Source organism: Zootoca vivipara, chromosome 5, assembly GCF_963506605.1.
Source record: "Zootoca vivipara chromosome 5, rZooViv1.1, whole genome shotgun sequence".
NCBI lineage: Eukaryota > Metazoa > Chordata > Lepidosauria > Squamata > Lacertidae > Zootoca > Zootoca vivipara.
The window spans coordinates 29116942-29141852 of record NC_083280.1 but is presented as its reverse complement, the minus strand read 5'-3'; the positions used below and the strand labels follow the sequence as shown (position 1 = coordinate 29141852).

The 24911-nt window shown below is 43.6% G+C and overlaps 2 protein-coding genes across 19 annotated transcripts in view; one reads left to right on the top strand and one right to left on the bottom strand.

Annotated features, from left to right (window-relative positions):
• The window catches only part of RHBDD1 (rhomboid domain containing 1), a 44759-nt gene extending 19923 nt beyond the window's left edge, over nt 1-24836 (top strand). For 8 of the 9 annotated variants that reach the window (XM_035132907.2, XM_035132902.2, XM_060274543.1 and 5 more), the window contains 3 exons: nt 195-248; nt 4002-4121; nt 19082-24836. In XM_035132907.2, coding sequence (XP_034988798.1) covers nt 195-248; nt 4002-4121; nt 19082-19194 — 287 coding nt within the window. In that variant the 3' untranslated portion in view covers nt 19195-24836. The remainder of the gene's footprint in view (nt 1-194; nt 249-4001; nt 4122-19081) is intronic. The other variant, XM_060274544.1, reaches the window with a different exon arrangement.
• The window catches only part of COL4A4 (collagen type IV alpha 4 chain), a 75692-nt gene continuing 75459 nt past the window's right edge, over nt 24679-24911 (bottom strand). For all 10 annotated transcript variants that reach the window (XR_009557583.1, XR_009557588.1, XR_009557587.1 and 7 more), the window contains one exon: nt 24679-24756. The gene's annotated coding sequence lies outside the window, so the exon portion shown is untranslated. The remainder of the gene's footprint in view (nt 24757-24911) is intronic.

The following is a 24911-nucleotide window of genomic DNA, read 5'->3' as shown; positions in this document are numbered from 1 at the left end:
TTCTGTATCCTCCTTTCCCACCTTCAGTATTGCTGTTCAGCTTGTCAGAAGAAAATTGTCAAAACTCAATAGACATGTTACCAGGATAGAATTGTAAGAATTATACTTCTAGATAGATGAATCTGTCAAATTCAAAGTTGTAAAAGGACAATATGATAAATGCTTATGAATTTTAAATACATTATTCTTGCTAGGTGGCTTTTGCTCTCAAACTGACTTTTCAGAACAAAGAAACAGATACAATTCAGGTAAGTAACCTAGGTTGTACTCGCTTATCTGAAAGTATTCAGGAAATATCATAGCAGATTGGAGCGCTCTTCTGGGCTGGGCTTAGGTTTTCAACATTGCAAGGTGCTGGGAGAAATTTGCTCAGCTCTCATGGTGGGAGCTGAGGCACTTTCAGCTCAGCGTCTGGTGGGCTGGGGACAATGCAGCTGGCCCCAGCCTGCTGCTCAGCTGTAGGGAGGAAAGCCTCCTGCCCCCAACTGAGCGAGCCCTGATGTCCCGGTGAGCAGGAGCGAGATGGGGGCTGCTCAGCTGGGGAACATGAAGCCCCTGCTTCCCAGCTGAGAGATCCCCGACCCCACTCCTGCTTGCAGGAGCGGGAGCGGGGTTGCAGACTCCGTCATGCTTTTCCATTGAGGATTGTACGGCTGTGTTCCCCTCAACAGAGAAGTTCAAAGGAGCACTGCCTGGCAAGGTGGAGACAGGCAGCTGCATCAAAGGCAGTGCAGGGACTTTTGAGATGGAGCTGCTGGGCTGTCTCCACCTTCTCCAAAGCAGCCCCTGTTCCGTCTGGCTGCCTTCAGATGGTGCAGGGGCTCTGATTCCAAACTGGGGGCTCTTTTAAACTTTCCCCTTGAGGGGAGCGCAGCTGTGCACCCTCAATGGAAAAGTGTGACGGAGCCTGCACCTCGCCAGCTGAGCAGCCCCGATCCCGATCCTACATGAGTGCAAGCAGGAATGGGGCTCGGGCTCCCTCAGCTGGGAAGCAGGAGGCTTCGTAAAACAGCTTGGCTGAGGCGAGGGCAGAAGTGCACTCCTCAGCCAATCAGTTTAAAGAAGTTGAGGGAGGAACAAGCTGTATTGGCACTTCGCCCATGCAGATTGTTTCTCCCTCTGCCGGTATGGGGCAGATCACTGGTGGTTTCATTCAGTGGTATATTGCTAGTGGAACTATGGCTTGATTCCCTCTGCTTCTAGCACCAGCAGCTTGTTTTTCACTCAGCATGCTGGGTGCTGGAGGAAGAGGGACTCAGGAGCGGTGGCAGTTTCACTAGTGATATACCACTGAGGGAGGTTGTCATCGCAGCCTGCCCCTCATACCGATCCTGGGTGATATATCAATAGAAGGAACAAAATCCCTAGAAGGAACAAAATATAAAAAAATTCCTTCCATTAGCACCTTAGAGACCAACTAAGTTTGTCGTTGGTATGAGCTTTTGTGTGCATGCACACATCTTCAGATAGAAGGGTTGCACTGGGACAACACAACCTCATACTGGAAAATGTTAGTCACCTGATCTGATAGAATAACTTCTTGCATTTGATTTAAGAAAAGAAACAAATACCGTATTTCTTCCATGTATAACACGCCCCCGTGTATAAGACAACCCCTACTTTTGGGGACCCTAAATTAAGGAAATGGGGGTAGATTGCCAACAATCGCTCACCTGCCTGACCGCTGCTGCCAATCGCACGCCTCGATGAAGCCACCAATCATCTGCCTGCTCGCCGCCAGCCGCCACCAAACGCCCGCCCAATTGCCGCTACAGCAGCCAATCACCAGCAGGCCTTGCCGCAGCCACCAATCACCTGCCTAATCGCTGCTGACAGTCTCCTGCTCACAGCTGCCACCAATTGCCCATTCCCCTCTGCACTATCCATGTACAAGACGACCCCCAATTTTAAACATTTTTAATAATATAAATTGTCTTATACACGGAAAAATACGGTGTCTTAGGGCTGGTGAGCTTTCTCTCAGTGATAAGTGGAAAGGAGAGCATTTTGGTTTCTGCTGGTCTTTTAATTGCTGCTCTGTTTACCAGAAGATGATTATCCTTGTTCATGAATAAAAAAAGCAAACAAAATACCATTATTCATGTACACCCTGATTGTGCTGACCACACACAGCAGCCTAATAAAAGAAATTGGAATTGTGTTGATCAACTATTTAATGGGGAAGTGAGATCATCCAGTGGGTGAATTCAGCTCTTGGCTCACCTTTGCAAGCTATCACTGGAGTACTAGACATTTTTACTAGGCCACACAACGTGCAGACTCAGTTGCTGGGTTGGGGTTTAGGAATCATACATACAGAATCCACCTACATGTGTGATTATCAGTGCAAATAGGGACATGTGCACAAAAGCTGGGTTTGCATCCTTTTAGGGCCTAGCTGAATTGCAACAGGCTTTAATAGATTCTTTTTCTTTTCTGTGATTACTAGTAAAGAGGACACTTTTAAAAGATTGTGGTATTTCTTTCCTACACTATTAGCCCGTGTGTGTGTGTGTGTGTGTGTGTGTGTGTGTGTATATATGTGTATATATATATATATATATATAATAAAATTTTATTTATACCCCGCCCTCCCCAGTCAAAAACCGGGCTCAGGGCGGCTGACACCAACAGAATTACAATAAAACATAAAAACAATTAATTAAAATACAGATTAAAATACAGTATTAAAATTTAAAATGCAGCCTCTTTTCAAGTAGGCCATAAATCCAAGCCATGAGGGAGGAAAACACAGGGGTCAGGCTGAGTCTAACCCAAAGGCCAGGCGGAACAGCTCTGTCTTGCAGGCCCTGCGGAAAGATGACAAATCCCGCAGGGCCCTGGTCTCCTGGGAAAGAGCGTTCCACCAGGTTGGGGCCAGTACTGAAAAGGCCCTGGCTCTAGTAGAGGCCAATCTAGCCATCTTATGATTCGGGATCTCCAGAATATTATTATTTGTGGACCTTAAGGTCCTCCGTGGGGCATACCAGGAGAGGCGGTCCCGTAGGTACGAGGGTCCCAAGTCGCATAGGGCTTTAAAGGTCAAAACCAGCACCTTAAACCTGATCCTGTACTCCACCGGGAGCCAGTGCAGCTGGTAAAGCACTGGATGAATGTGGTCCCGCGGCAGGGACCCCGTAAGGAGCCTCGCCGCGGCATTCTGCACCCGCTGGAGTTTCTGGGTCAGCTTTAAGGGCAACCCTGCGTAGAGCGAGTTACAATAGTCAAGCCTGGAGGTGATCGTTGCATGGATCACTGTGGCCAGATCGGGGCGAGAGAGGTAAGGGACCAACTGCTTGATGCGGCGGAGATGAAAAAATGCCACCTTTGCTGTGGATGCAACCTGCGCCTCCATGGAAAGGGAGGCGTGAAAAGTTACACCCAAACTCTTGACAGAAGGCGCTGGTACCAATTGAGCCCCTGCAAAAGATGGGAGTTGGCCCCCCAACCCCATGTCGCCCCGACCTAGCCAGAGGACCTCTGTCTTCGAAGGATTTAGCTTCAGTCGGCTCCCACGTAGCCATCCAGCCACAGCTTCCAAGCACCTGGTGAGTGTGTCTGGGGCCGAGGCAGGGCAGCCGTCCATCAACAGATAGATCTGGGTGTCATCAGCATATTGATGACAACCCAGCCCAAAACTCCGGACAATCTGGGCAAGGGGGCGCATAAAGATATTAAAAAGCATTGGGGAAATCATATATATATAAAGATGAGTATGTACAGCATGTAGTTTTTCCTTGCACTATTACCTACCTCTTAGTTCTTAAAAAGCAAGTTACAGATATAATGGTCGGTAACAAGTGAAGTTCTCCCACTAGCACAAATACTTCCACTTGAGGAATGGAACTTGCCCTTCCTCTCTTCTCCCCACACCCCCATGCCCTCTACAAATCTGCTCCGGAGGGTTGAGGGGAAATGTAGAACAAATTCAATACAGTAATTTGATATAGTAGTCACTCCTGGTATCACACTTTCTCTCTCTGTGTGTGTGATCTGTGTAGAGAATTTTAGATACTCAGGTTACCCATCACACTCATCGAGAGATTACAGCACATATACTGGTGGACTGAATGAAGAAGAACAAGTTGAAAGGGCCCTCAGAAATAGTCTGAATGATAGAGGTAAGGATTCTCCCTTTCTACTGAGAACCTATGCAGGGTGTATTACATGTTAAGGAATCATTGTTCATGTTTATTTATGTTGGTCTGCCATCTTAAAAATAAAATGTAGCAGAGCCTTATAAATTTGTATTTTCTTTTCCCCCTGTTGTTTTCAAACTTAACTTTGCTCATGGTTTTGATCAGGATGGTCCTGGTCTGCTTCCTTCCAAGATTCAAAAACATACGGTTCTCTCATTACAATGAAAAGCACCAACAATAATAATAATAATAATAATTTATTATTTATACCCCGCCCATCTGGCCGGGTTCCCCCAGCCACTCTGGGCGGCTTCCAAAAAAACAGAAATTCTAAAATACAGAAATCCATCAAACATTAAAAGCTTCCCTAAACAGGGCTGCCTTGAGATGCCTTCTAAAGGTCTGGTAATTGTTCTCTTTGACCTCTAGTGGGAGGGCATTCCACAGGGTGGGTGCCACTACCGAGAAGGCCCTCTGCCTGGTTCCCTGTAACTTGGCTTCTCGTAATGAGGGAACCGCCAGAAGGCCCTCGGAGCTGGACCTCAGTGTACGGGCAGAACGATGGGGGTGGAGACGCTCCTTCAGGTATACCGGACCGAGGCCATTTAGGGCTTTAAAGGTCAACACCAACACTTTGAATTGTGCTCGGAAACGTACTGGGAGCCAATGTAGGTCTTTTAGGACCGGTGTTATGTGATCTCGGCGGCCGCTCCCAGTCACCAGTCTAGCTGCCGCATTCTGGATTAGTTGTAGTTTCCGGGTCACCTTCAAAGGTAGCCCCACGTAGAGCGCATTGCAGTAGTCCAAGCGAGAGATAACTAGAGCATGCACCACTCTGGAGAGACAGTCACTGGGCAGGTAAGGACTCAGCCTGCGTACCAGATGGAGCTGATAAACAGCTGCCCTGGACACGGAGTTGACCTGTGCCTCCATGGACAGCTGTGAGTCTAAAATGACTCCCAGGCTGCGCACCTGGTCTTTCAGGGGCACAGTTACCCCATTCAGGACCAGGGAGTCCTCCACACCCGCCCGCCTCCTGTCCCCCACAAACAGTACTTCTGTCTTGTCAGGATTCAATCTCAATCTGTTAGCCGCCATCCATCCTCCAACCGCCTCCAAGCACTCACACAGGACCTTCACCGCCTTCACTGGTTCTGATTTAAAAGAGAGGTAGAGCTGGGTATCATCAGCATACTGATGGACACCCAGCCCAAACCCCCTGATGATCTCTCCCAGCGGCTGCATATAGATGTTAAAAAGCATGGGGGAGAGGACAGAACCCTGAGGCACCCCACAAGTGAGCGCCCAGGGGTCTGAACACTCATCCCCCACCACCACTTTCTGAACACGGCCCAGAAGGAAGGAGCGGAACCACTGCATGACAGTGCCCCCAGCTCCCAAGCCCTCTAGACGGTCCAGAAGGATGTTATGGTCGATGGTGTCAAAAGCCGCTGAGAGATCCAGCAGAACAAGGAAACAGCTCTTACCTTTGTCCCTAGCCCGCCGGAGATCATCGACCGGAGATCAGCGGGTCTGGGAAGGCTCCCTCATGGAGAGAAGCATTTACCAACCCGCGAAGCCCATCGCCCAGCCCTTCCTGGCTAGCTTTTATAAGCCAGGATGGGCAAGGATCAAGGAGACAGGTGGTTGGTTTCATTCGTCTAAGCAGCCTGTCCACATCCTCGGAGGTAACAGATTGAAATTGATCCCACAAAACTTGACTAGACAGGACTCTAGCACTCCCCCGCCCCGGCCCTGCTCCCACGGTGGAGTCTACCTCTTCCCGAATCTGAGCGACTTTATCTGCAAAAAACTTTGCAAAATCATTGCAGGAGATCATGTGGCCCGTACTGGGCCCGGATGGAGCAGGTGGTTCCGCTAAATTGCGAACCACCTGGAAGAGTCTCCTGCTGCTGTTTTCTGCAGATGCGATGGAGACGGTGAAGAAGGTCCTCTTCGCCGTCGCCATTGCCACTTGGTAGGCTCGAAGTTGAGCTCTAGCCCGTGTCCGGTCTGATTCAAAATGAGTTTTCCGCCACCGGCGCTCTAGCCGTCTCAACGACTGTTTCATTGCCCTCAGCGCCGGGGAAAACCACGGGGCTGTCTGGGCTCCATGCAATCTGAGAGGGCGCTTCGGAGCCAGACAGTCAATAGCGCTGGTTAACTCCGCATTCCAGCGGGCCACCAGGGAATCAGCTGAAAGGCCATCGACATGGGATAAAACATCCCCTACCACTCTTTGGAAGCCAATTGGATCCATTAAGTAGCGGGGGCGGACCATCCGAATCGGTCCCACCTCCCTGCAGAGGGGAAGGGTTGCGGAGAAGTCCAGTTGCACCAGAAAGTGATCTGACCATGGCACTTCTTTTGTTTCGCTTTTACTTAATGTCAGATCACCAACATCCATAGAGGTAAACACCAAGTCCAAGGCATGTCCGCGGCTATGAGTTGGGCCAGACTTATTCAGGGACAGCCCCATGGTGGCCATGCTTTCCACGAAGTCCCGAGCGGCTCCTTGTAAGGTCGTGTCGGCATGGATGTTAAAATCCCCTAAGACAACCAAGCTAGGTGTCTCCAGGAGCACATCCGACACGACCTGAAGCAGCTCGGGCAGGGAATCCTTGGTGCAGCGGGGAGGTCGGTACACCAAAAGGAATCCTGTACTGCCTCTATTGCCCAACTTCCAGAACATGCACTCAGAGAACTGGGTCTTCCCAATAGGACGCCTGGTGCAAACTAATGACTTCCTAAAAATCACTGCAACCCCCCCTCCCCGCCCAGATGGCCTGGGTTGCTGTGCATAAGAGAAACCTGGTGGGCAAGCAGCGCCAAGAACGGGCCCATCGGCTTCCTCCAACCAGGTCTCTGTCACACATGCCAGGTCAAATCCTCCATCCACAATCAGGTCGTGAATGGCGGTGGTCTTATTCATCATCGACCTGGCATTGCACAGCAGCACCTTCAGGTCATGTGGGTATCCCTTGCCTATTCCAATATCCGTCCGGTCAGGACCAGACCTGGAGGCAGGGATAGTCCTCAGACAACGACTAAGTCTGCCTCCTCGGTAATGACATGGTCTGGTCTTAGCGTAACTCCTCCTCCTACCCGTGACCACTGAGATCGGTTGTTCCAGTGCACACCCCCCTGTGGAATCTGCCCCAGCCATTTTGCTTGCTGGGACCCCCTCCCGGGCAGCCCTGACCCCTCCCCTTAAAAACAAAATAAAACCTCTGTAAAAAACAGCAATAACTCAACAAAAGAAGAGTACAAAAAAGACAATAAAACAATAAAACCAAAAACAATAAAAATTACAAATACACTAAAATTTAACAGATTCCCACACCCAACTAAAAATCCCTCCCACCTACCACCCCAAACACAATAAAACAATAAAACCAAAAACAATAAAAATTACAAATTCACTAAAATTTAACTGATTCCCACACCCAACTAAAAATCCCTCCCACCTACCACCCCAAAGAAGATAAAAACATAAAAAATTCTTTAAAAAGCATTTTAAAAAGAACTCTGTGCTGTTTCAAGTTCCCCTGGGCAGCACCAGCAGCAGAGCAGCGGCAGCAGTCCTTTATGAGGCCTTCCAGGCCCCGCCCTAGACCAGGTGGAAGGAGGCAGGGACAGGGCCTGTGGGCACTCACAGCAGGAGAGAGTCCTGGGCAGCACCAGCAGCAGAGCAGCGGCAGCAGTCCTTTATGAGGCCTTCCAGGCCCCGCCCTAGACCAGGTGGAAGGAGGCAGGGACAGGGCCTGTGGGCACTCACAGCAGGAGAGAGTCCTGGGCAGCACCAGCAGCAGAGCAGCGGCAGCAGTCCTTTATGAGGCCTTCCAGGCCCCGCCCTAGACCAGGTGGAGAGAGGTAGGGACAGGGCCTGTGGGCACAACAACATCACAGCATGCATGAAATCTCTATTCAGGGCCAACTGAGCTGCTGAGTGCAGTGCTGGTCAAGATTTATGGTTGGGGAGCGGACCTGAGTGAAAGCTGCAGCTTCTAGGTCTGCCCCCCCAGGCCGCAGCGGATTGGTTAGTTCAAATAGTGGGCCTGGCGGTGACCCGTGAAGCACTGCAGCAGCCAGGGGAAGTGGCAATGGCTGAAACAAAGATGGCGAGGTGCAGTGGGGCATTCTGGAGGTGCTGCGTCAGGTCACAATTGGCACTCACCACAAAGAGAGGCAAGCGTCCATTTCCTGCTGACGTTTCCATTCATCGCAGTGGTAGAATAACAGGAACTAAATCCTAAATCGTAACACCTTGCCTGGTACTTCAGGCTTCTAGTTGGTGCCATCTCTGGTTAATAAGGAACTTTCATAGAATTGTAGAGTTAGTAGGGACCATAAGGGACATCTAGTTCAACCCCCCTGCAGTGCAGTAATCTTTTGCCCAATGTGGGCCTCAAACCCACTACCCCGAGGTTAAGAGTCTCATATAACACAAATATTTTTGTGAGTGCTCTTTCCTATTTTCTACCACAATTCTTGAAATGTTTTTTTTCAGTAACAGGTGCGGTGTTGGCTTGCACACTTGTCTTTAAACACTTAGGTGGTTTTGGGACTCCTATCTTAAAGACGCACTGGAACAACATGTCTGAAAGCATCAGGGACCTTGAATTTAAATTTTCTATTAGGACTTAGAAGGCAGGGAGCCTGGAAATGCTGCTGCTGTTTTGTAAATGATTTTATTTGAAGAGTAAACAGAAGAATAAATTGGTCAAAAACTAACGGCGAATTACTAAAATAATTTCTGAGTTTGAGGTTTTGTGTGTGGAGGTTTTAAAGACCAGTCTCTCTCGCTTTAGGGTTTGGGGAATGATTGAGACATTTTTTTACTGAATAAGGCTGAATGTTATTGCACAGCCTGTATTTAATATTAATATCATATTTGTTTAGTTAGCAACTGACTTTTTCTATTGTTGTATGTTGTGCATTGAATCTGTTCAACGTCAGACCGTTTTCTATTTTAATAATTATTCTAATTAAAGCTTAAAAAAAATTCAATCAGGGTAGACTCTGGGTGTGTTTTGCTTCACACTTAACATCTGTTTGTCAAATGCTAGGGGTGGTATTGGCTGGTGAGGCTGAAGGGTTTCTGCTTCTCCATAGTGTGTGGGAGAGCATATTTGCATAATCATGTCTACAGAGCAGACAGCTCTGTGACACCATGGAGTGGTGTGCTGTTACTCTTGCTGTTTATGTGCAGCTCATAGTGACTGGAATAATGTGAGTTCAGCTGTGGGGTAAATTGTCCCTTCAGGCAGGGGGATGGAATCTTGTTTTTTCCTACCCCGGTGATTGTATGATATCACTGGAGTGTGGCTAACTTCGGACTGTCTGAAACTATAACTTGCATCATCTTCAAAAGACATGTCTGGAATTTGAAATTTATAACCTTGGTAAAAACAAGAACAATTAGTGGAATAGCAATTGTAGCTTTTGAGGATTAGCCTTCCTCCTACCACTCATTCCACGTTGAATGCATTTTTCACAAAGCAGTTTAAAGTGACCCCTTTTCTCTCTTTTTTTCTCTTTTTAAATTAACCCACCCTTCTTTCAAGTTTGGTCTTCAAGGCACCCTACAAATCATTTTTTAAAAACCAGCTTCAAATATACAGAAGAGCAGCTGGAATAATAATCATATCTGTATTATTTGCCATCAGAGACTCAAGAGCATAAGACAGTGTTTGTTTGGCATAGAAAATATTATAATGTTGGTGCCACGCAAATATGCCTGTGGGGGAAGTTCCACAGTCTGGGTATCACTGGACAAAAGGCCCTATCTCTGGCTTTTTGATGACTGTCCATCTTAAATGGCTACTTGTCTTCACATTCACACTTATAGATAGGTCTTCCAGTTCTGCTTTGTGTAACTCAAAACTTTGTAATTTTAATAGTGGATTGCAATATCAGCTTTCTCCCTATTAGAATGCAAGTATTTAAAACTTTCGTACATCCTCCAATTCTTGGCCCAGGATGCAGGAAGTGCCAAGTGCTCTGCCTCTTATATAGTGTTCAATAATGGTTTTAAATAGCTCTGGATGCTCATTAGTTTGTGTTCCCAGGAAATACAGTGGTTTATGATTGGCTTCTGTTTACAAAGCCACAGCTGTGTTAGTTTACTTCCCACATGAAAATTACTACAAAAAAGTCAGTAAATTCTGTTACTAATAATACACAATGAAGTTGCTAACGAGATAAAAAATGTCAGTGATGGTGTGTCTCTGATATAGTCAATACAAACAAATAATTTGAAACAGATGAACATCACAGAAATGTGGGCACACAAATCTTAAAATATATTGCACACATATATTCATATTCCTTTGGTTTCCTCTAGCAGGGCTTTGAAATGGCTGTTTGTGCCACACAGGAACTTTAAAAAAAATACATGTCTCTATACAAGGTATTGCATAGAAACAGGGAGGGTACCAACAACATGGTCCTATAATACTTGATCTTGTTTTGACACTGCTGGACTTTGTTTTTGTTAAGATATCTTGCCCACAACCATAGTTAGCTCACTGACACACTGTTATTAAGATATGCTTAAAATCTAAAACAAATAAACCTGTTAATTATGGTTTTGGCTCAACTTGCAAAATCAATGAAGTACAGCAAAACATTACTTAACTATTTTGACCATGTAATATGAAATGTCTAAGTAAGCAGAATGTTAATTGAAAGAGGTCTGTCTTGGTTGGGATTCTTATCTAGTATAGAAACCCTAGCCAAGATAGACTTACCTAGAAGTAGCCCTGCTCTGTTGGATCATTCAGTGATGTAAATAAAATTGTGCACAGAAGGGTTTTTCTCTGCTTAGAAGCCTGCTTCTTCAGAAGGGGAGTAATGCCTTTGGGATAATGCATGTTTGTGTCTGAAGCAGGCATCCCCAAACTTCGGCCCTCCAGATGTTTTGGACTACAATTCCCATCTTCCCTGATCACAGGTCCTGTTAGCTAGGGATCATGGGAGTTGTAGACCAAAATATCTGGAGGGCCGCAGTTTGGGGATGCCTGGTCCAAAGCTTGGGGCAGGAAGATATTTAGTGCCATTGGAGGAGAGGCAGTTTTAGCACTCCTAGATGTTGTAATACGTTTGATTTGCTTTTGCTTTCCTGCTGAAATTAAGTAATTTAGTCTCAAGTCAAGCAACTTTTCCAGCTTTTCATAGGGTTCTGATCTGGGAAAATCAAAATTAGCCGCTAGTAGTATGACCACTACTGCTGAAATAGTGGTGAGTATATTCTGGTATGGCTGTTGAAAGCACCTATTGGATTATATCTGTGGTGACTTACACTTATTCACAAGCAAACACCCAGTGCCTAGAATAAGTTGTGCTTCTACAAAACAAAGCCAACCAACAAGTTGCTGGTGTGCAGACCTTGTAATCCAGAGCATTGATTTGTATGGCATTTAGGGAAGAAGTTATATGGGGAAGAAGTTATAACTATAATGAGAGAAACAAAGTTAAAGGAATTTCCCCCACATTCCTGCTGGCTGCATTGGTATGTGTGCTTGTTTACCATAATGTGCTGGTGTGCACAGCTTGAGTGCTCCAGTTTTACTACTTAATTGGTCTAACTAGGAGCAACAAAACATGAGCCTTCACTTGGTGTGAAATCCAGCTGGCATTGTGGCTTATCTGAAAGAAACCACAACCTGGAAGCCAAGAACAAACCATAAGTGCTGCTTTGGACATAAGTTTAAGCCAAACGTGTCTGTTGCTCCTGGCTAGACAGAGAGAGGAATGAAATGGGTGCATTCAAGCTACATGGAACAGCACACAGCTTGTGCGCATTAGGATATAAACCAACCACACACCTTGGACTTATGTTACCTATGTGAATGCAGTCAACGTTTGCACAGTCAAGCTATTGATGCTGGATCAGGGATAGTGTCATAGTATGGTAGTCGGAAGGAGAAAATTATTGTTTTCTTCTGCACAGAAATAACTGCATGGTCGGTTAGTGGGGGGTTGAAATGACATGAGTAGTTCTGTAGTGTGACTTCAGGGAGTCTACCTGTGAAAGTCACCCATGTGCATATACATATATAGTTGTGTTTGATGATCACAACTTAGATCTCTTATTGAGCCACTCTAATTGCATTAGAGACCTGGAGGTACCTCGCTTAGAAATTGCAGTGTTTTCTGAGGACTTTGGATCCATTTAATCAATCTCTGAAGGTCTTTTTACTGTTCCTTCCACCCACACAGAGTGCACTTTGCCACCTTTATGCTCCCCACCCCATGCTTTCAGAGGGAAAGCTGAACTTTGGAGAGTGTCCAAATAGGCTCTGGGAACCAGTGGATACCAAGTGGTTGCTATGAAAAAGATGTTCTCTGGTTGTTGCCTCATTGCAGCAGGCTGTTCATGTACATCTGCACACCATGCCATTTGAAACCTCCTCTCTTGAAGTTTGTAGAAGAAGCATCTCTGAACTGTATGTTCATGTGAAAGGTGGCTAAGTAGCCAGGTGACATCTCTGACATGTTTTGTTCTTATTCCCTTTTCTTGATGAAGGTGTTTGAACAGGACTTAAAAAGATATTTTCCTTCCTTCCTTCCTTCCTTCCTTCCTTCCTTCCTTCCTTCCTTCCTTCCTTCCTTCCTTCCTTCCTTCCTTCCTTCCCTCCTTCCCCAATGAAATAGGATATCTACAGGGGACCGTATCACTTATACCAATTTTTATTTGTCATCCTTTGGAACAAAAATGGCAGCGATGCTCAAAGACTAAGCAAAAAGGTGCAAGGAAGCAATAATCATTGCCAAGATCTTCCCATTTATTTACTCAGCCCATTTCTGCTTTGTACGCATTTTAAATGCCTGTTGTTGTTTTTTGTGGAGAAGCATTTCCCTCCCACCCGCAACTTGAATGTAATATCAGTGTGTCTTTTATAGAGTGCTGTCGTATACGTTGCTGTTTTTTGTTTGGAAAGACAAGCCCAGCTGTACTGCCAATGGGGGGGGGGAACTGCTGGGTAATGCATTATGTATTCTTTATACAGTACCCAGAAGCTTTTTGTGAACTTTGGACACACAAGAAAGAATGCCCTGGCATTACAACATAATTAGCAAGACCAAACAGTGTTGTTAGGGAATAAACAGTCTCTCATCTGAGATGAATTAAAGCCAAAACCGAGGTTGACGTTTAGTGCCAGTTACTCAAATGTTACTAAAACTCTTCGTTTGCCCCCTTGATAAATTGGGGGGGGGGATTTCCTCTTCCAACCCACTATGAAATTATTTGATTATGAAATTCATTGTGAAATCTACATGTTACAGACATATGTTTAGAAAGAACTCTTGTCCTAATAACTTTACCCATTGCAGTGAGAGATTCTGAGCAAGTTGTAAAACTCTTCATAGTTTTGTATGTACATAGTAATTAATCCTCAAAATGACCTTTTTAATATGTAGGGTTTTTTTGTTTGTCTGTTATCAAACAAGATTTTTGTGAAAAGAAACCTTTGTTTGCTTCTAGTGTTTGTTTCTTGCCTGAAGTTATAAACCAACATTCTTGATATTGTAGGGTTGCTATATGTCCTCTTTTTCCAGGACATAGCCTCTTTTTCATGGGTATGTAAAATGAGAGTTGTCATAGTGATCCATAATTGCTCTTCAAGATATGGCAACCTTAAATGTTCCACTGAAGCCAAATGATACTTCATAATCTTATTTGGGGATACATAAATGATACATAAAAATAAACATTTGGGTTATATGTTCAAGCAGAGATTTTAACATTGTAAGAAAGGCCGTAAACATCTTTTGTTACCTATCAGGATTTTCCTGGGTTTGTTACCTTCAGTTTCTTATGCAGGTTCCTCACAGAAAATTGTTGGTGTCCCAACTCCCATCAGCCCAGTCAGCATGATCAATAGTCAAGGATGATGGACATTGTCATCCATCTGTAGGGCAACATGTTTCCTACTCACACCTACTCTAATGTCCCCAAGAAATGCTAGAAAGTGATACTTCCTGGGTCAATGCTATTCCTGCTATTCCTATTGCTGCTCCCTGGCATGAAGGATGAAATTGACCATATAGGTCTCCAAAGTTATAGTAAGAAAGCCTAGAGATGTTGTACAGGGCAGCATTAGTGTAATCGGCTGATTTGAGATTATTTGCCAGCATGACAGGACATATGCCCATCGTGATGAGATCAATTCAAAATCAAAAAGTTTGTTTTCTGCTGCTCCAGAGAAGCGGACACGGAGCAATGGATTCAAACTACAAGAAAGAAGATTCCACCTAAACATTAGGAAGAACTTCCTGACAGTAAGAGCTGTTCGACAGTGGAATTCACTGCCAAGGAGTGTGATGGAGTCTCCTTCTTTGGAGGTCTTTAAGCAGAGGCTTGACAGCCATCTGTCAGGAATGCTTTGATGGTGTTTCCTGCTTGGCAGGGGGTTGGACTGGATGGCCCATGAGGTCTTTTCCAACTCTATGATTCTATGAATTCATGATGATCATGCTAAATAATTTTTTTGTACTACTCTGGAACCCATTGGTCCTGTTCTTAGGACCATCCAAGGGATCCCTTTGTCAGGGTCAGAGTATTGCCTTCTATAACCTGAGAACATTGTTCTTTTGCATCTTATGGCCCCATGCTCATTAGATCCTTGAATTAGCTTGACCAAATTGGATGTGGAGGTGCATACAGGCCTCCCTTTCCCTATAATGGCAGAGCCTCACTGTCAAATTGTGGATGGTAGTAGAACTGGGCTTTGCTGTGCTCCAGGACAGGTAGGGGATCTGTGGCCCTCCTGATGTTGCTGAATTATAGCACTGATCAGCCTGCCAGCTTACCCAGTGGTCAGGGATAATGTGAGTCACAATTCAGCAACATCTGGATGACCACCAGTTAACTATCCTGCTCTGTAATTCCTCCATCCAGCCTATGATAAATTGAACTGAATCCACCGCATTTATGGAGTGTCTAGCTGTGACTAAGAATGAGTCAGCTGAAGTTGCATCTAGTCAAGACCAAGTAAAGACAGTTGGCAAAATTTGTAGTATGAGGCACTCACAATTAATTGGGTTTTGGTCTCTCATGTGTTCTGAGTTTTTACAACCTTTGACAGCCTCTTTTACTGGACCGATCTCTACAAGAGCATTTATAGAGCAAGTTTTTATATTCGAAGCTGATTTCATTGGTGCATGTGTCCTCTTGTCATGGCACGTTGGATTGAGTGTTTTGGTTCAGTAAAATACATTTTCTCACCATTTTGTATTTCTCAAGTATTCAAGTCCCCCGTTTTATTATCACTGTTGCATTCCAACTACCCTCTGTTCTCGTAATGCTAATAGTTTTATTGTGGAATTTTGATGACTCACATCTCATGTTACTATTTCTTAGATAACATTGTAGTCTGAACAAAAGTTTATTAACTCTTCTACAAGTAGCACACAAGTGATATACTGTGCAAGTCGGTGGCATACAATAACTGCATCTTTTAAAACTTCTAGAGTCTGAAGTGTTCTTCATGATGTGTCCCCACTCATGATTGGGAAGGGTGTTAGTTGCTTTGCAAATTTACTGTAACAAGCCTTTTTTTAGAGTATGACCATCTCACAATGCACTCGAGAGTTCCAATGTGATCTCTTTATGCTATTGAATATACGGTGTTCAAAATGATGTTTCAAAAACAAGTGCCAACAGTGGTAAATATTTTCTCATAGTACTTCTGTGCAATTCCCAGCTCTGACAAAATCTGTTAGCTAGCTGTTCTACATCAGGGTTAGGATGTCGGGTATGCTGCTAATCTTTCCAGAAAAAAACACTCCTGTGCTGAATAGACCACATAATAGCAAGTTTAAGTTCTGAATTCAACAGTGGATTAGTAGAAAAAAATGTATATCTATATATCCCAGTGGGCTTTCACTTTATTCTGTTTTAGATGCAACCTGATGTGACACAGAAAGTGCTGGTTGCTAGCAAATAATCCCTGGGTTTCAAACCAGCCAGACAATAAACAACTCTATAATATTCAGTGCTGCAGCTTCTATAGAGCCCATCTGTTTCAAAATAAGCCTAATTCTGCTTACTATGCGGAATGCTTTGTTGACTGGAGTTTGTCCTACTTTCCTCTAATGTGTTGCCTGTGAGCCTCTGGTGCCATCTCCTGGAACTCCTGGAACATGATCAGCATCTAAATTAATATTGTTCACTGGAGCAGTCACTATTTTAATCCTTGATGTTTAGGTGCAATAGAAACCTCCCATACATACTAAAGTGTATGCTAGATTTGATTCCATGTTTGTGTATTTACTTTGGGCACAGATGCTTTTTACTCTGAGAAACCAGAGCATATCTGACACATTTGCGTTTACAGCGGTCCATAAGAAGTTTCCAGTCCTGGATAAATGTCAATAATTTTTCTTTAATTAAACATGTTAACTTTGCTATCTCATCCAAGTCCAAGAGTTTTATTAGCTATTCCTCATAGTAGGCATAGTGTTCCCTTTTCTTCAAGGTGCTTAACTATTGTGTTTAATCTCTCCTCCTTTCTGCCCTTCGTACTACACAAGTCTTGCTTACCTAAAACAATTGTGAGATCTCAACTACAATTATTTGCATATGAACATTTTTCATTTCTGATTATTTCAGTCTTTCCTTCGTTCTCCTGGATTTCTTGCTTCAAACATCCATATAAGGAAATTTCCCACCTTTAGTTGTCCCCTGCTATCCTCATGCTAGTAACTAAGGTTATGGTCCAAGGAAAGTGGGCTTTGGCACTGTAGGCTGCAATGTCATTTTTTTTAAAAAAACTGTTTTCCATTTTGTGTAAATAAATATTCTAATTGTAGTAAATTGTATGGTTCTTGCTTATTCCATCTAAATCAGGCATCCCCAAACTTCGGCCCTCCAGATGTTTTGGACTACAATTCCCATCATCCCTGACCACTGGTCCTCTTACCTAGAGATCATGGGAGTTGTAGGCCAAAACATCTGGAGGGCCGCAGTTTGGGGATGCCTGATCTAAATGAACAAGATAATATTGACATTATAATAATATTTTTTAAAAAAAATTATTTATAGCCCACCTTCTTCCCAGACAGGGCCTCAAGACGGTTTACAGATAAAAATAAGAACAGCTAAAAACAAAGGAAAAAACATAGGAAGTGATCTGTGTGAATATCTGAGGATAGTGTTTGCAACTGCTTGATTTGTTGCTTTGCTTTGCTCATCTCCTTTCACATAAATCTCAAGAAGATTTATAACCATACAATATAAACAACAAAAATAGTTTTTTAAATAATGCAACTAAACACCCAAGGCAGAGACATTTAAACAAAACAGCCTGGCTGTTCAGCGACCATGCAGGGTTGGCAGAAACCTCAGAGAGCCACAGCTTCATGCACAGTTCTGTCTCCTATATGCCTAATAACTGTTCTGCTGGATCAGGCAAAAGGCCCATCCCATTTCTAACAGTAGCCTGCCAGAGGCTCAAACACAGCAACAATGGCCCTCCTTGCTCTTTGTCCCCAGAATCTGCTATTCAGAGACATTGCTTGTGAACATGGATGTTTCAGTTAGCTGTCAGTTCCATCAATTACTATTAGCTACAGAGCCTAGGGCTTGCCGATCAGAAGGTTGGTGGTTCGAATCCCCGCAACGGGGTGAGCTCCTGTTGCTCGGTCCCTGCTCCTGCCAACCTAGCAGTTTGAAAGCACGCAGTGCAAGTAGATAAATAGGTACCGCTCCAGGGGGAAGGTAAACGCCATTTCCATGCGCTGCTCTGATTCGCCAGAAGCGGCTTAGTCATGCTGGCCACATGACCCGGAAGCTGTACGCTGGCTCCCTTGGCCAGTAAAGCGAGATGAGCGCCGCAACCCCAGAGTCGACCGCGACTGGACCTAACGGTCAGGGGTCCCTTTACCTTACACCTTTCACAAATTTGACTAGTCCTTTTTAAAGCTGCCAATAAACTGGTGGTAGTCAGCACAACTTGTAATAGCCAGTGCAAAGATACAAATCTTAGGTCCACCACCACTCTGGACCTAAAATGACCTCACTGCCCAATTGTTTTTCAACATGAAAACACCATGACTCGCTGAGCCATCCTTTTTCACTTATTTGGATGGTCACCCTAGCTGACAAAATCATAGATGTGTAGTTGGGAAGAGGAACTCACATCTTCCCTGCTTTAGGAAGTCCCAGTATCCTGTTGTTCTCATGAAACTGAGTTGCAGCTTAGCTTGTCCATAAACTACTAGCAATTGCTGCTTGTTCTTTCCCCCCCAAAAAAGATAATTGAACACAGACAGTTTTTTTATATTCAGGCAACACTACATGGCCACAAACTATTTGTTCCACTGGAAATTCCTTGCAGCAATAGAATAAATTACTTTTGAGAGGGAGAGCTTAAGCTGAACTTCTTTTCTCTTCTCAGGGTTGGAAAATTTGATGGCTGTATGCCTTTCTACAAAAAGAGAGCACTGACTGAAAACTCTAGTGTTTTCTATGAGGGGCGTGTGGGGTGGTGGTGGTCACCCCTTTTTATTACAGCAGTTGCTGCATTTCATCACAGAGGAGCCAATGTACGAAATTTCAAGGGGACGGGTGTCATATTGATGAGAAAGCGTAAATTGTTCCATTGACAAGTCTTTCCTTTGGCTCAGAATTGTTACACATACTATAAAGCAGGCATCCCCAAACTGCGGCCCTCCAGATGTTTTGGCCTACAACTCCCATCATCCCTAGCTAAGAGGACCAGTGGTCAGGGATGATGGGAATTGTAGTCCAAAACATCCGGAGGGCCAAAGTTTGGGGATGCCTGCTATAAAGGTCAGCCTAGTATATTAGCAGCAGCAACTTGCAGATTTGGGTCTGATCTAACATTATAAAACTATATGTTAAAAGTCCTCAGAAATATGCCTGTTGTAGATCCCGGAAGATGACAGTGATTGGTATTTGCTTTTCTTAACAGGCCCAAGACATTACAGCAATGAGAGGAGACCCTACGGCTTCTGGCTTCCACCGGAAGAGCCATCAGTTGAGGAACTTAGAAGGCAAAGACTTAATCGATTTGAGAGGTGGTAAAATTCTCAGGTCTCTAAAATATATAAAGGGCTCTTCCCAGTTGCCAGAGCATTGTCCGACCTTTCTCAGTTTACCAGTTTCTCAGAAAATAATGTTTCCTGCAAATTATCATACCAGGGTGTGTGGAAAATGTGCACTTGCTTTGCCTCTGGGCTTCCAAAGTTAAAAGTGAAGTTGAAAAAGTTTCTTTAAACCCTTATACCCTGCAAGGTACTTCCTTTTGGGATTACATTCAAAGACACTGCAGATAAACCAAGGGGGATTTCTCACTCCACAAAGCTCAGTTCTTAAATTATAATGCATTTGGGTTTATTTTCTTTGATAATCATTTGCTTGTGTTTTGAATATATACTGTTCGGATGCAAATGTAGAATGAAAATGTTTATTTTCTATTTGGAATCCTTAAAAAAAAATCTGAGTACAATTGGCTTGGCATATCTGTGCAAGCACAATTGAAATGAAAGGGAAGAGAGATGTGCAGGAACTATACGTGGGCAGTACCCATTCACTTGAGTGAGATGGGCTTGTGGCACGCTTTTCATTGTTGGATAATGCTGAGTCTCACTTTACATTGAGCTCAATGTGGAAGCTTCTGCTTGCCAGGAGCTGCTTCTCTGCACAGAATTTACGTCTCATGCTCTGGAACAGAATTTGATGTGGCTCAGAAGATACAGTTTAGGTCTTCTAGATAACAGCTTTTATTTGGCTAGGATATGCCCTCTTTAGATCTGCTGATTGGTTAAACCCATCCATATTGTTTTCAGTATAATTTAAGAACTAAACATTATGGTGTGTAAAAAGAAGCTCCTGGCAGCTCTTCTGCAGTGCCTTTGGGCACAGTTGTGTGCTAGTGATGTATCTTTTTTAGGTAATAAAGTGACACTCAGTGTATAAATATATTAAAGTACTAACACTTAAATCTTTTTGTACACGAGAGGCCTGAACTTTGTATATTTTTCAAAGCCCAAATAGGAGAACTTTCGTTGTCTTCAATCTTTTCAGTATTATTCATAGATATTTAGATTCATCCTGTAAGTTTTGATTTATTTGTATGTTCGAGTGTGAGTTTACTTATTGACTGGGTTCTGTGCTTCTGAAGCATTGACACAACTACCTCTCCAATGAGTTTTTTCCAGGATCTCCCTCTCCCTTTCTCTTCCTCCCTGCCCCCCATATACACATCATAAGTAACATCTGGATGTTAATATAGCAGAAATATTGTTGACGTAATCTGTTTGTTTTCTGGATTTCATCAGCAAATCCTCAGTTTAAAAATATGAAAACATTTGAGATGCACAGGATATTGTTTGGATAGGCTTCAATTTTGCATCTGTAATTTCCTTTATCAGTGTTGTCCTAAGAGAACCAAAATACAAAATGGTTTTTTGTCTTGCCAAGTGCTGAGAGCTCTAAATTTGAGAGAGATTTCAGGAGTACGGTAATGGCACTACATATAAATCTCTTTGGTCTCTGATGATTTTGTAGGTCTTTTATATTCAGAAATACTGATCCTGTACATAATTGAGTACTGATTTTCATCTGCATTCTATACAAATGTTGTGCTTCGATTTTTATTTTAAGATCTAGCTAGCATTGTGCTGTTACATTTTTGTCCTTCAGAAAAGAATTCTGTGACCACCTATCCTAACCTCCTTTGGGATAAGACTTGCATTTTAGGGAAAGACTTGCATTGCTGCCAAAGGGAGCTTACTTCTAAGTGGAAATAACTTCAGGGGAGCAACGTTAATCAGGACCACAACAGGAAAGTCCAGGATAATTACTTGTAAAGGTGCATTTAATATGTATCTACCTTTGTGGCCAAGTGTCCACTGAATTTGCCATTATGTTTACTCTTTACTAATTTTCAATTTTCAAACAGTAATACTTGAACCAGATCAAGTACTACTCATTTAAGAACATAAGAATAGCCTGCTGGATCAGGCCAATGGCCCATCTAGTCCAGCATCCTGTTCTCACAATGGCCAACCAGATGCCTAGGAAAAACTAGGGAGTATAAGAACACTCTCTTCTGTGGTTTCCAGCAACTGGTATTCAGAAGCATTCTTCTCCTTGAATGCTCTTCTCTATGAATTTGTCTAATCTTTTAGAGCCATCTAAGTTGGTGGTTATCGCTGCCTCCTGTTTACTTACTGTAAACTTCTGCAAGTGTTGCTGATGAAGATGCCCTTGACTTTTAAATTATTATTTTTAAAGCAACTCTCCACAAGCTCCCAGAAATCATTTTGGTTAATCTTTTTTGAGGAATAGTGGTAGAAGAGGTGAGATTGAACATTCCTGTTCATTACATCATTTTGTCTCTGGCAATTATGGTTTGTGAATTAACAAGCAATCTTGTGATTTTTTAAAATAAAATAAATAAATTTCACACCAGCTTAAATAGGGCTGTGTTTTTGTGTGTGCGTGCATGTGTTTTGGCCCCTCAACGTTAGCATTTTCTAATTGAGGAGTATCCCTGATAAAATGAACACGTATATAAAAAAATCTAATATTGATCAATTAAGTTACCTGATTTTCAGTTTCAAATGACTGAATAGAATATGGTAGAATAGCCACTTTATTCTGAGTGGTATTGGGGGAAATTGCCAGATCCTTCCTGGAGTCTGAGGATACCTTTCAACATCACACTTTCATTCTATATTGTCTCCAGCTCATCCAAAAGAGTGTCTGTGTGGCAGCTAACTAGTGTATGATACTTACCTTGAGTTTCATTGCTGTAGCGCAGTTGCCTTTGGAACGAAGAAGCAAGAGAGAGGGAATGATTGAACTTTGGGTTGTAACAACCTCTAACTCAATGCCACAGGTTGGTACCAAGGTGAAAGCCAGGAGAAGGTGTATCCTGCTGTAGCGTGGCACCTGGGAACCTTAGTACAATGGCTTCTTGAGGATCACAGACCCAGATGTGGAGAAAAAGAAAGTAAGTTTTATTGCTGGCAGCAATAATTCCCCAAAGACTGAGCACTCTTCTCCCCAACTTGCACCGGACCTGTCACTAGAGAAGGCCAGATTGCCAGCATGACATCTGGCCAGTTATTGTTCTTGCGTTCCAGTTTGAGTGCTCCAGTGTATTTTATCTCAAGCAATTTAGTGCAGAGCAAAGGTTGGTTGTGAAGAACAGTTGTCCCTCTCAGCAGTGTGGCTGGTTTTTGTGGGCTGCCTGGAAGGTTCCTGAACAGAGAAATACCTTTCATGAATCAACCTGGATGGATAGCTTTCTGTACAGGGTTTAAAGCCGAGGCTTTGTTTCTCATTTATTGCAACTGCCTAGGATCCTCAGCTTGAAAGAGATCCAAATAAGTTAACACCCATAGCTTGTACTTTGGCTTGAATCTGATAAATTGCAAAAGTGGAAGTGTTTGAAACTTGCTTCAGTCTTCACTGAGGTAACTGCATCCCGTGAAAGCTACTTCAGAGGCTTTGCTTCTTACATCTAGTTCTGAGGGTTTTTGCAGCAGCCTGCAAGGCATGTATGAATGACAGCCTATGTTTAGCAATAGCAGGCAGTAACACAAACACCCCACATGTACTATTCCAACAGTACTATGAACTTCTGGGAGCGTAGGATTTTGGGATTACAGTAGTTAGTGTTTGTTCAACAAATTTGGGCCTATGATGTATGTAGATCTGATTTTGTGATTGGGACACATCTGTGATTGTGCTTGAAATATAGACCAAAACCAATACTTGGACATTTCTCTATGGTTTCTTTTAGTTAGCTGTGGTCTGTGTACTCTCTGAAACACCAAAGAGAAGTCTGTTGAAAACAACAACAAATAAATATCCCCTTGAACCTCAAAGGAGAATAGAATTCCAATCAATTTAGAGGGAAGAAACAGACACCACAGGGAAAACATAGGAAGGAATGTTCCCTACGGATGGCTCCATTCTCTGTGTAAAAACAGTATTTTTTAAAATGCGCTGTGAAATATTGCTGTTCATTTAAAGTGGAGGATAGTATTTCAGTGACAGCCTAAGCACTGACTGTGGAAGTTACCATGGCAACAACACATTTGTCATGACAGCACTGCAAATTGGCATATAAAGCCAGAATAAATTGTCAAAGCATGAGTAGCTTGGAATGCACAAACATCCATGCTCACTTTATTTTGCATGAAAACAAAACAACAGTTGTAGTTTTTTCTTTCTTGTGCTACTTGTTAAGCCTTGGGCCTCTTTAAAGTGCTGTTATCTGTAACACTTTGCAGACCAGGAGTGAGGATTCTCCCCCCCCCCTTCCTGTATGACTCTTGGTTTTATTTTAGGGAAACACACTTAAGAGGCCTGTTTATAGGTGAACATGCAGCTAACGGTTCATGTGGAGCTGAAAACTATTATCCCAAATTGTTTCATTTATTACAAATATTAAGTCATGACTGTTGCAGGAAGCACAAGCCAGTTTTATCTCTAAAACAAGCCTTTTCTATTTTTAAAACTTTATTGAGCAACTTGGAAGGAACTTAGGATGAGAGTCTGGCTTGCCTCAAGGGCCAACTTCTTGGCCAACCCATTGTTGTCTGTTGTTCACTCATCTTACCTGGTGCCTCTTAGCATTTGAGCAGACCACCCTACACCCTTTTTGAACCACTGTTAGAAATTGTGGTCTCAGCCATTACTGTGCCCCAGGAGGTTACAGTGGAATCAAGGAAACATTTTGCCTTTATTGTCCCTATTTGAGGTAGGTAATTAGTGCCTTGCTTCCACTTGCTCTCTCTTTCCTATTTCCCTAGTCTTGTTATCTCTCAACACCACCACCCAGCCCCAAATTAGTCCAGCTCCTAGTCATTTGCATTCAAGTCGTCATCGTCCCCCGCCCTTGGGTATATGTTTCCACTGCTATTTTGTCAGGTTTCTTAGTCTGTGCCTTTGTGCCTTTACTCCACATAGAACAGTTGCTCTGCCTGCCTCTTATTTCTGCTACAGGAAATAGGGTAGCCTGTGTTAATATGTAATCACTAGCCATCTTGCTGTCTTAGTCTGTACTAGTACTTTAAGCTGCAAATCACTTTTACTTCTTGTCTACCATATATGCAAATATTATGGTCGGAATTCAAATAATGCATTTCATAGACGCAAGGATTTCCTGTTGTGCAACAGAACTCCTCCTCCCTACCCCCCCCTCAATATGCTCTAGAGCAGGCACCCCCAAACTGCGGCCCTCCAGATGTTTTGGCCTACAACTCCCATGATCCCTAGCTAACAGGACCAGTGGTCAGGGATGATGGGAATTGTAGTCCAAAACATCTGGAGGGCTGAAGTTTGGGGATGCCTGCTCTAGAGATTCGCCCAACACTCCAGAGCAGTAAGGAAATGGAAATATTTGCAGTGATAGTTGGATTTCACCCACTATAGTATTCATTTATCTTAGCATTTGTTGGTTCTTGCTAGTTCCACCAAGTAAGCAAGACAATAATATTTTTAAGTAATCCTATCCGTTGCTGTAGCTTCTGTGATGTGCACTCATCTGCTTCTGATATGATACTTCTGTGAATGCTTGTGTAACAGGCTGAAGAACAGATCTGGTTAACACCTCAGGTGGGCTTTGACCTAGCCCAGTGGTTCCCAACAGGTGGTCCGCGGACCCCCAGGGGTCCGCGAGCTATGCCAGAGGGGTCCGCAAGATGCTATTAGAATAAAAAATATATTAAATATATTTCGTATGATAACAGATTTTTTGTTTTGGCCGCTTCCTGCATGAGCAG